Here is a 12,274-nt window from a genome sequence, read left to right on the forward strand (position 1 = left end):
GCACTGGAGGAATGGAGACATTTACTCGAGGGCGCCACACATCCTGTGTACATCTTCACGGACCACAAGAACCTGGCTTATCTCCAGTCTGCTCAGAGATTAAATCCCCATCAGGCTCGTTGGTCTCTGTTCTTCGCCCGCTTTAACTTTGAGATCCATTTCCGTCCGGCTTGTAAGAACATTAGGGCAGATGCTCTGTCTCGCTCCTCTGATGTGGTGGGTGACGAGTTAACACCTCGATATATTATCCCTCCAGAACGCCTTATTACAGTCGCTCCCGTGGACCTGCGCCTTCTTCCTCCTGGCAAATCCTACGTACCTCCACGTCAGCGGCTGCGAATTCTTTTGCCGGTCATCCAGGGGTGCTAAAGTCTCTCCAACTAATCTCCCAAAGGTACTGGTGGTCTTCTCTGGAGAAAGATGTCTCAGACTTCGTCCAGGCCTGTACGATTTGCCCCCGGGATAAATCGCCTCGCCAGAAACCAGCGGGTCTCCTCTTGCCTCTACCTGTTCCTGAAGTTCCCTGGTCTCACATCGCCATGGACTTTATTACAGATCTTCCCTCCTCCCATGGCAAGTCCGTTATTTGGGTCGTGGTGGATCGCTTCTCCAAGATGGCTCACTTTGTACCCCTGCCCGGTCTACCCTCTGCACCCATGTTGGCCAAACAATTTTTCCAACACATCTTCCGTCTCCATGGCCTTCCCAAACATATTGTCTCAGATCGTGGGGTACAATTCGTCTCCAAATTCTGGAGGGCTCTATGTGCTCAGCTCGGGATCAAATTGGACTTTTCTTCTTCGTACCATCCTCAGTCTAACGGCGAAGTAGAACGGGTGAACCAGATTTTGGGTGACTATCTGCGTCACTTTGTATCCTCACGCCATGACGACTGGGCTGATCTACTTCCCTGGGCGGAGTTCTCCTACAACTACAAACAATCCTCTGCCTCTAACAAGTCTCCTTTCCTTGTAGTTTTTGGCCGTCATCCTCTTCCACCTCTGCCGCAGTCTCCCACTCCTTCTTCTGTACCTGCCGTTGACAGTCTTGTACAGGATTTTTCCTCCATCTGGTGAAAAACCCACGCTGCTCTCCTCAGGGCTTCCGCCCGTATGAAGGTTCAAGCTGACAAGAGATGCAGATCTCCACCGGAATTTCGTCCAGGTGACAAGGTGTGGCTCTCCTCTAGGTACATCCGATTTAGGGTCCCAAGTTACAAGTTGGGCCCTCGTTTCTTGGGACCCTATAAAATCAAGAGTCGTATCAATCAAGTTTCTTATCAGCTCCATCTTCCTCCCTCCCTCCGAATCCATAACTCCTTCCATGTCTCCCTTCTTAAACCTGCTGTCTTTAACCGTTTTTCTCCCAAGCTTGTTTCTCCCACCCCTGTCGCCGGTACCTCCGATATATTCTCTGTCAAGGAGATCTTGGCGACCAAGATCTCCCGGGGGAAAAGATATTTTTTGGTCGACTGGGAGGGCTGCGGTCCTGAGGTGAGGTCATGGGAGCCGGAGGAGAACATCCTGGACCGCAGTCTCATCCGCAAGTTCTTCGGTACCAAAAAGGGAGGGAGACCAAAGGGGGGGGTACTGTTACGCTGAGCGCTCCGGGTCCCCTGCTGGCCTCGGAGCGCTCACAGCGTATGCCCCCAGGCAGCACTCCAGCGTCTCGGCGTGTGCGTCCTCGCTCTCTAAGGCGCGCGCGCGCCGGGACTCTTAGATTCAAAGGACCAGTGCACCAGTGATTGGTGCCTGGTCCAAAGGGGTTATTAAGGGTTAAGGTTGTGAGAGGCAGTGCTGACTTAATTAGGCTGCACCTGTGCACTGCCCATTTACACTGCGTGCAGAATTATTAGGCAAATTAGTATTTTGACCACATCATCCTCTTTATGCATGTTGTCTTACTCCAAGCTGTATAGGCTCAAAAGCCTACTACCAATTAAGCATATTAGGTGATGTGCATCTCTGTAATCAGAAGGGGTGTGGTCTAATGACATCAACACCCTATATTACGTGTGCATAATTATTAGGCAACTTCCTTTCCTTTGGCAAAATGGGTCAAAAGAAGGACTTGACAGGCTCAGAAAAGTCAAAAATAGTGAGATATCTTGCAGAGGGATGCAGCACTCTTAAAATTGCAAAGCTTCTGAAGCGTGATCATCGAACAATCAAGCGTTTCATTCAAAATAGTCAACAGGGTCGCAAGAAGCGTGTGAAAAAACCAAGGCGCAAAATAACTGCCCATGAACTGAGAAAAGTCAAGCGTGCAGCTGCCAAGATGCCACTTGCCACCAGTTTGGCCATATTTCAGAGCTGCAACATCACTGGAGTGCCCAAAAGCACAAGGTGTGCAATACTCAGAGACATGGCCAAGGTAAGAAAGGCTGAAAGACGACCACTACTGAACAAGACACACAAGCTGAAACGTCAAGACTGGGCCAAGAAATATAGGTTTTATGGACTGATAAAATGAGAGTGAGTCTTGATGGGCCAGATGGATGGGCCCGTGGCTGGATTGGTAAAGGGCAGAGAGCTCCAGTCCGACTCAGACGCCAGCAAGGTGGAGGTGGAGTACTGGTTTGGGCTGGTATCATCAAAGATGAGCTTGTGGGGCCTTTTCGGGTTGAGGATGGAGTCAAGCTCAACTCCCAGTCCTACTGCCAGTTTCTGGAAGACACCTTCTTCAAGCAGTGGTACAGGAAGAAGTCTGCATCCTTCAAGAAAAACATGATTTTCATGCAGGACAATGCTCCATCACACGCGTCCAAGTACTCCACAGCGTGGCTGGCAAGAAAGGGTATAAAAGAAGAAAATCTAATGACATGGCCTCCTTGTTCACCTGATCTGAACCCCATTGAGAACCTGTGGTCCATCATCAAAAGTGAGATTTACAAAGAGGGAAAACAGTACACCTCTCTGAACAGTGTCTGGGAGGCTGTGGTTGCTGCTGCACGCAATGTTGATGGTGAACAGATCAAAACACTGACAGAATCCATGGATGGCAGGCTTTTGAGTGTCCTTGCAAAGAAAGGTGGCTATATTGGTCACTGATTTGTTTTTGTTTTGTTTTTGAATGTCAGAAATGTATATTTGTGAATGTTGAGATGTTATATTGGTTTCACTGGTAAAAATAAATAATTGAAATGGATATATATTTGTTTTTTGTTAAGTTGCCTAATAATTATGCACAGTAATCAGTCACCTGCACACACAGATATCCCCCTAAAATAGCTAAAACTAAAAACAAACTAAAAACTACTTCCAAAAATATTCAGCTTTGATATTAATGAGTTTTTTGGGTTCATTGAGAACATGGTTGTTGTTCAATAATAAAATTAATCCTCAAAAATACAACTTGCCTAATAATTCTGCACTCCCTGTATACCCTCTCCTCCCACAGCTTTCTGCCGGATCTTTATGCCTTGTGCCTCAGAGAAAGCGTTCCCTACGATGTTAGTTTGCCTTACCTGTTGCCGTACCCATTGCTACCGTCCACTCGCCTTTGAACCTTTGCCGCCTGCCCTGACTGCTGCTACGTCCGACTACGCTCTTACCTTCTCCCTGTGTACCACGCCTTATCAGCTGCCAGAGAGGTCGAGTTGTTACTAGGGGACATGACCTGGTAGTTACCGCCGCGGCAAATCCACCCCACCTTGCGGCGGGCTCTGGTGAAGACCAGTAACTGCTTAGAACCGGTCCTCTAGTACTACCCGCGCCATCGCCTCTCTGGTCCAGAGGATTCACTACCTGTCCTGCCGGTTCGTGACACTGGGATGCTTATTGATTGGCTACCTGTGATTCCTCATTTACATACTGATTACCTAATTTGAAAAAACTTTCATTCACCTGTTGTAATAGTTCTTGCTGCTATGGGAGTAGTAAAAGAAAGTTAAGCACAATGTTCGCCTCCTGTCTTCAATAAAATCGATATTTTCCGATACAATAGCTAGGAAAATCTTCAATTTATGTGGATATTACTCTTTTATTACTTTTTCTTTCTTAAGGAAACCAACTATTGTATAATTCTTGGTTATGCTGATTATACATACAAAGAATCCATTTTGGCAGGCCAAGTGCAAGGCTGTGCTCCCTGATGACATTTCATCTGAGTTAATTAGATGGGGACAGGTTTCCTTAAAACAACTGAGCAGGTTCTCAATACCACAATAGTCATTCTCATTTATTGCTTGGTGAAGTTTTTTCAACCATTGAGAAGTGTTTCCTGGAAAGACTTGGTATAAAAACCTGCAAAGGATAAAACATTCTTTAACATTTGTACAAGATGTAAAAACTTTGTCTTGTGTAGCCTTTAGAGAATGTAGAAAACAAAAACATCCATGGTCAATGGTAGGAGCCCACTAATTTTTGATCCTTGATTATACCCTGAATACCAATAATTATGATGCACGTTTATCACTGGTTTACTTACATAGAATGTAAGGTACCAGAGGGCACAGTTCAGCTACTGGTGTCCACAAATTCACATTCTAATATCAGCTGTCGGTTACCTCTCCTGAGAATGCGCCAGCCAAGCATCACTGATGCCACTGACCCAGCTGTCACCCAATTGTTTTATGCCTCCTATTTTTCATGCTTCAGAACTAGTCACTACTAGTGGCCTGGATTCAACATGATTCAACATCTGCACCTATGTTAGCTAATATTGTTTCCTGTCCCCAGTTATATTTAGGGACATCGTAAGTGGATTCCCATTACCCTAACTTTGTTTATGAGCCTCATCACCCTTTACCAAACACTAGGGGCTCCACAATCCTGCTCTGAGCTAGATAGATGACATTCACTATAGGACCCACTATGCTAACAATATTGGCTTGTTTCCAGACACTGATAAATGTAAAATGGCTAACCAAATTTTTTTTATCATCTGACAAAAGAGAATGACTCAAGAACTTTTTTTTCAGGGGAAGTTCTCTTTTCTTAAAAAGGATATCAGCTTTTCCTTTATATTATAAAAGATCAAAAATTTCAGCAAACTGTAATGTTCAGATTAGGTACTTACAGAGAATTTGCCTTTAACATCTTGTTCTTTGATTTGGTTTCCAGAAATAGCTGGGGAAGGGGGAAGGGGGGGGGGGGGGGGGGGGGGAAGAACAGCAGAAAATCACAAATTATTTTATGATTCAGCTTGCCTCTGCTGGACAAAAGGTCTAAAGTAGATATGTCATCAGACAATGATGCTCTGTGTAAGGACAGCAAAGTATGGGATTAGGTCTGCTCTCTTATTGTCCAAGCTGGCACAAGACAATATTGTGATGTTTGGCTAATAGGAACAATTAAAGAATACAACAGACACATAGGTGTTGACTGCTGGCTACTGTGTATCTGCATACACAGCAGCCTGTCAATTACTGTCAGGAAGGCAGGGGAATACTTCTATCATTAATAGACCAAATTCATTAACTACAGAGGTGTCCTTCCTTACCTTACCTCTTGACTCTATATTTCCTGAGATGTGTAACAAGAGATGACAAGCATTTAAAAAAAAATTATGTTGAGATATTATGTCATGAGATGTCTGTTATATGTGTCAATGTGTGGCCACCCAGTGGTTGTGTTGTGTATTGCAGCCTGTCACCGGTTTTGTCAGCATGCAGCAATATTGTATTGAGTTGGTTTCATGGGAATTGGAGTCTAGACACATCTGTATGTCTTCAGAGTTTTCTTTGAACATTCCTATTAGCTAAACGCACAATATTTTTTGTGCCATTTTGGCTAATAGGGAAGCTAACCTGTCCCGATACTATTTGCCCTCACATGGGGCAGCATAATCTAATGATAGATCCACTTTAACAATTCTTCTGAGAGTAGAGCAAAAGAAGATGTACGTAAACTAGGCCTAAATATGTACATTATGTGCTTTATATGTATGTACCTCATAGTCTTGATAATGTTCTGGATTAACTTCAGCAGATTCCAGTAGAGGTAAATGTATCAATTTCCGTATATTAGCTAAGGACAAAAAGAATACTAATCAAATTACACAAAATACCTATAAAATTAAGGAGAATATTTTTTAAAGCAGAAAACCACAAGCATTGTTCCTCATATCCATTATAGAATTACTTACGGTAATTACAAATCCAGAGAAACATCTGCCCAATGATCACTTATATGCAGCCCTGAGAACCTCCAGAAATACTTGTAATATACACATTACTATTATGTGTAACATATTATCTAATATCTAATTACTATGTTTAACATATTATCACAATAAAGTAAGAGGTAAATATAGTGCCCTATGTGTTTTTACTATGTAATTGATAAAAGGTCGAAGCAAGAATTGGTGACGCCTGACTTTGTCTCCATTTCAAATGATTATAAAATATAAAGCAAAGCATCATACATTTAGTTTGGTTTCCAGAAAAGTCCTCAAGAAATTGCTGAGTTTTTTTCGTCTGAAGCACAATTCTGCAGTCAGGCGTTAACATCTGTTTGTGCTGCAAATGACAAAATCCTGAATCTTGGGTAAGTTGCAAGTTGATACCTAACTCCATACACAGATCACTTATGGTTATTGCACTGGTAAAAAAAAAAAAAAAAAACAACAAGAGATTAAATTAAAATGAATTATTTTCCCACACACATTGGCCTCATGTACTGTATCTGTATGGCCAAACCTTCATATTTTTGGACTGGGCCACTGACGGCAGTATCATCCGTAATGGCATGAGGGCAGCCCTAAATATATCCTAGTGGTCAAAAGGAACTGGACTTTTACTTGAGCAGAAATTGCGCCAGCAGATTATATTACCATTAGGCCTCTTGCCCACGACCGTATTCCCTCCGAGATAAACTGTCCATGAGCAGGCCATATGTCCCGGAGCTGCATTGATCGTGCGCACGGAGCACACAGCATCATAGATTACAATGATGCTGTGGACTTCGGACCGCCCGCGGGGCTATTGTCCCGTACTCATAACTATCTATGATGCTGTGTGCTCCTGTGCGCACGATCAATGCCGCTCCGGGACATATGGCCCGCTCACGGACCGTATATCTCGGTGGGCAGAAGGCCTTACTATGAGAACAGATGATGACCTATCTGAAATGGGGGGAACTTTTAACAATAAATGGTACGAGTCTAGTGAAAGAAAGTCAACAGAATGGTGTGGCTTCTATGATCAGCCACATAAGGTCAACTTTGGGGCAGATTTATCAAAATGCACTCAAATTTTGTCTCAAATTCAATCAGAATTCTGGCACACATGCCATGTGCCACATTTATCAGGTGCTTTAGAAACAGTTTATAGTTTATTGCTGTCTATGTTTAAGACAGAATTAATAAATCTGCCGCAATGTCAGGACACTGTCAGGGAGAAGCAAAGATGTGGAGCTAGGGTATGTCTATCTATCTGATATTTAACTTAAAGGGAACATGCAGGTAGCATGTTGTAGTGCAGAAGGAGCTGAGCAGATTGATATATGGCTTACATGGTATAGTACATGGTAATGATGGATCATGGCTAGGTAATTTCCTGACAGGTTTAAATGAATAAATTACACGTTTTACTTAATTTTTTCCCACAACGCTACATATCAATCTGCTGAGCTCCTCCTGCTCTATAAAATGACAGGTTCCTTTAACATATTCATATTTTTCTATTTTTACATACCTATTCCTATCCATTTATATCCTGTCTATATCTCTATTTATCTGTAGCCCTATCCCTTGAATGTCAGTTAGTTAAAAATTTCCCATAATCCTCTACAGTCCCTGATATGTTTAATCACTTATTTTAACGTATAGTTATGTTTTTCTTTGCATCAATTAGAAAATTACATATTTGATAGGTCATTGTTAATTGAAATAGAATATAAACCTTTATATAGACATGTCTTGCTTCTAGTTTTCCTTTTACCTTGGCACGAGAACAATGTGAAATCGATCTTTTATTTTCTGCTGTATAATGTCCTTAGTTGTCCTTTGAACTTTTCGAGCATGCTTGACCCATTTTTTGCAGCGCTCCAAATCATAACATTTCTTGAGCCTTTGCAGCTCTATAAAAATAAATGTAAACGCTCACTTCATTTGTCCTCATGTTGCCTTTTCAGCTTTGTGTCATTTTATCTCTCTACAATATATTACAATGATGTTGTTTAGGCCTCATGCACACGGACGTTTTTTTTTGTGGTCCGCAAAAACGGTTTCTGTTGTTCCATGAACCGTGTCCGTTTTTTCTTCCCTGGGTCTTCCTTGATTTTTAGAGGCTCCACGGACATGAAAAATGAAAAAAAATCTAAGTCAAGTTTGCCTTTGAAATGATAGGAAAAAACGGACATGGATCACGGACACGGATCACGGACGCAGATGACAATCTTGTGTGCATCCGTGATTTTTCACGGACCCATTGACTTGAATGGGTCCGTGAACCGTTGTCTGTGAAAAAAATAGGACAGGTCATATTTTTTTCACGGACTGGAAACACAGATCACGGACGCGGATGCCAAACGGTGCATTTTCCGATTTTTCCACGGACCCATTGAAAGTCAATGGGTCCGCCGGAAAAAAATGGAAAACAGAACAATGGCCGCGGATGCACACAACGGTCGTGTGCATGAGGCCTTAACCAAACCTTGAAAGTTTTTATGACCAAAAATGTACCTATAGTCTATAGATAATAGACCTAGCAGGACTAAATAAGCATGAAATGTGCATTGATTGTATACATATTTCTATATCGCCATGCACTGATAAATTTATTTTCGGAAAAAATATATTGTAGATTTGAGTCAGTCTAAATGAATTTAACCTGAATCGAAATTGCAGAGGGTATGACACTCTGTTGTCTCCTAGGACTCCTAGGACTCTATCCAACCCAACAGCATTGGTAATGTCACATTGACAGTGACATATATGGCTATGAGTAAATGGATGGTAGCCGGTAGTAACACCCTGGTTGAAAACAAACTGGACTGTTGGATTTTTTTATGCTTTTTAAAATAAAGAATCCAGTATAATTGGATATAACTGGCACAGAACAATACATCAGGTACACTAGTCTATGATCAACTGAATTTATTTAATTAACTTTATAAAAGTTAAAAAAAAAAAATAGGTCAATTGGACAGAGTCCACTACAGTATAACTGTGATGCAGAACAGTACGTTAGGGACACTAGTCTTTCATCCAATTAATTTTTAAATAAACTTTGAAATATTTTTGTTATTAAAAATGGTCAGAGTCCAGTAGATTTTATACAGTAACTATGATAAAAACCAATACATCTGAATTGAAATTATCCTAACAGTAGGAAATATGATAAAATAAAAAGAACCAATAGTCACTTGTTAAATCCCATGCCTCTCCTGACAGTCTTTGGTTACTCAACCTAAAGAGATGATGTCATGTTCATCCATGTGATGTGGCAAGCAGGCTGTTACGGATCAGTAAGTGTGGACTCACTGCGTCAACTAACCGGTTTGGAATAGGGCTAACCGGAGTTATTCTGGTGCAACCTCAGTATTCACCCTGTAAGCCCTATACAGGAATCTGGACTCTGCAGGTTAGCAACAGACTGCTGCCTCCGTGGATAGTCCTGATGTAGTTTGCAGCTGACCAACTGGAATCAGAGACTTTGGGGCAAGCACCAGGAGCTCAGAGTAACAAAAAAACACACCAAAACAGCAGGTACAGTCTGACCAGTGACTAAGTCTTGAATGCTAGTTGTGAGATCCAGGACACTGGAAGTGTAGATGTATGCAGACACAAGATAAACTGACAGGCGGGATAGCAGTGCAGACATAGCAGGGCAGGCTGGGTTTTTGGCAGAAACACAGACAAGGCAAATGGACTGAGTGAATTTAAACATGAACAGAGCTAAGATTTGACTTGAAAGTGCTGGAGCACACAGGTAGAGCAGGACCAGGACTTGGAGAACAGCAGTAATACAGGCAGGAATTAATACAGGATAAATACAGGCAAATCACAATAGCACAAGACTATCATAATACCGTTGCTGGTCAACAGGGAACTTAAAGCTCAGGCACCCTCTGTCTGGAAAGAGTGACTTAAAGGGAACCTGTCATGTGGATATTTGGTTATAATCTAACTAATTATATACAATCATTAACTACTAAAAAGTACCTTAGATGTATTCACTTACTGGTGTGACAGATGGTTATCTCATAATATACACACAAAGATGCCGCATGCTAATGAGCTGATTTGAGTCCAGCGTGATGTCATTGAGTCCAGCATATATTTAATTCAGAGCTATAGACACTCCCCTGCCCACCTGCTGCTGATTCATATGGAAAATAACTGTCAATCAGCAGAAGGTAGGCGGGGAGAGTCAGGAGCTCATGAATATTCATGACTCATCATTATCAGCTGGAGCTTTTCAATACAAGATGTTGGCAGATTGACTGGGTCAATTAAAGAAAGTGACCCAGCATTTTGCTAAGAGAATCAGTCACTTATTTATGTTGCCCTTAGTTAGGACACCATAAAACTGGTGACAGGTTCCCTTTAAATACCATGGGGACCCTCAGCCATTGGTTGGGAAAGGTTTAGAGAGCAAACACTCTGGCCCTTTAAAGGCTGGACGGGAGCTTGCAAGGGACCACTAGGTAGTATGATGGAGGCTGCAACATAGAGAGGATGCAGATGACCAGGACACTGGAAGGCAAGGCTAGTCCCATAGTGTCCGCTCATGTAGGCATAACACAGGCCAATGAATCTTAGGCATGTTATTAGGGCAGCAAAATAAACAAGAACCAGTGAGGGCCACTGGAACAGCGACATTGGGGTAGTAGGAGATTTATCCAAAAAGTGCTGTTTTGTTTTGTTTTTAAATCGCATTTCCTACTGTTAGGATAGAGTTTTGAACTCCTGGAAAAGCACTTTAATATTTCAGGGAATGTATTCAGTTGTTCTGCTATGAACTACTGAATAAAAAGGAGCTGAACATCTATGGACTTGCTATGGATCCCAGCTATCTGAAGCCATATAACCGGCTATACATATCTACTTTTAAAAGAAATATTACCAAGCACAAGGTAGTTGTTAAAATGATTGCTTTAAACTGTGTGGCTGATTCTGCATCTAAAAGGGGTAGATGGTAATAGAAACTGTCTCAAGTTGCTTTTTCATCTTATTTCAAGATCCATGTTATATCTGCCAATGTGTAGCTACTCTGGAATTAGCAGGAAAGAAATTGAATTTTAAACTTACATAAATCATTGGATCAGGAAATTCAATCTTATAACTATAGCTGCTAGCAATGTGTTTTCTTTGCCGGTAGTAACTCATAAATTGTTATCTTTTCTCACAATAACTGGAGGAAGAATTTTTGTTCAATCTACGGTATATTGAAAACACAGGGATGAAGAACTGTATATTATAAATGCATGGGATATACAGTATATCCATTGACCAATGTGACCTGTTTAAGAAACTGAGTCACTTTAACTCATAAAAAGAGAATGTTCCACACAGTTATACTGTATTGGAAAGGTAATGTATATGCAATTCCCTAATATTCAGCTTACGATTAAGTATGTTCCTAGTACATTACTCTATGGGATTATTTTGTTTCCTCTTCCTTGTATCAGCATTTATCCTACTTGCATATCTGCATTAATTGTCATGTGACGTACACTATATGGCCCAACATTTGTGCACATCCATTCTAATTATTGAGTTCAGGTGTGTCAGCTATATTCATTGCAAACAGGTGCACAAAGTTGTCCAAACAGCCATTCATTTTGAATAGACAAAAAATTGGTAGCAGTATGGGTCGTATTCATGAGCTCAATAATAGGGTGCCACTAGAGATGAGCGAAGTTTTCAAAAATTTGATTTGGCTGCTTTGTCGAATAATACAAAGAATTTGATTTGTGACGTAAAGAAACACATTTCTTTGTAACTAGTGAGTGCTGATTGTGGCATCTGAAATGAATATCAAGGCCTTTCAGGGGTTGATCAACAACAACAAAGGATAATTAAATCATACTTACTAGTGATGAACAAATTATTTAAAAGTTCAATTCAGCTGCCTGCCCTGACCTTGGCCTGTCTCTTACTATGTTTTGTCTGATTTCTCTATGCTCTGCACCAGTGTTTTAACCATAGTGGGTCAGCCATCACTTCAACAGGGGATAGTGGCCCTGCAGTGGAGTCCAGATCCCTGTATAGGGGTTAAAGGATGAAGACCAGAGACTATTTAAAAATCAGGAGAAACCCCAAGCCAAATCTGTTCAAGTGACACAGCTGATCCATATCCGCTTTGTAACAACATCAGCATAAGAAC

At 41.5% G+C, this 12,274-nt stretch overlaps 1 protein-coding gene across 1 annotated transcript in view; it reads right to left on the minus strand.

Annotated features, from left to right (window-relative positions):
- LOC120982817 (ankyrin-3-like) overlaps nucleotides 1–12,274 on the minus strand; it is a 279,530-nt gene that overhangs the window by 146,109 nt on the left and 121,147 nt on the right. The window contains exon 10 of the mRNA XM_040413026.1: nucleotides 5,893–5,969. Coding sequence (XP_040268960.1) covers nucleotides 5,893–5,969 — 77 coding nt within the window. The remainder of the gene's footprint in view (nucleotides 1–5,892; nucleotides 5,970–12,274) is intronic.

Source organism: Bufo bufo, chromosome 1 (assembly GCF_905171765.1).
Source record: "Bufo bufo chromosome 1, aBufBuf1.1, whole genome shotgun sequence".
Classification (NCBI taxonomy): Eukaryota; Metazoa; Chordata; class Amphibia; order Anura; family Bufonidae; genus Bufo; species Bufo bufo.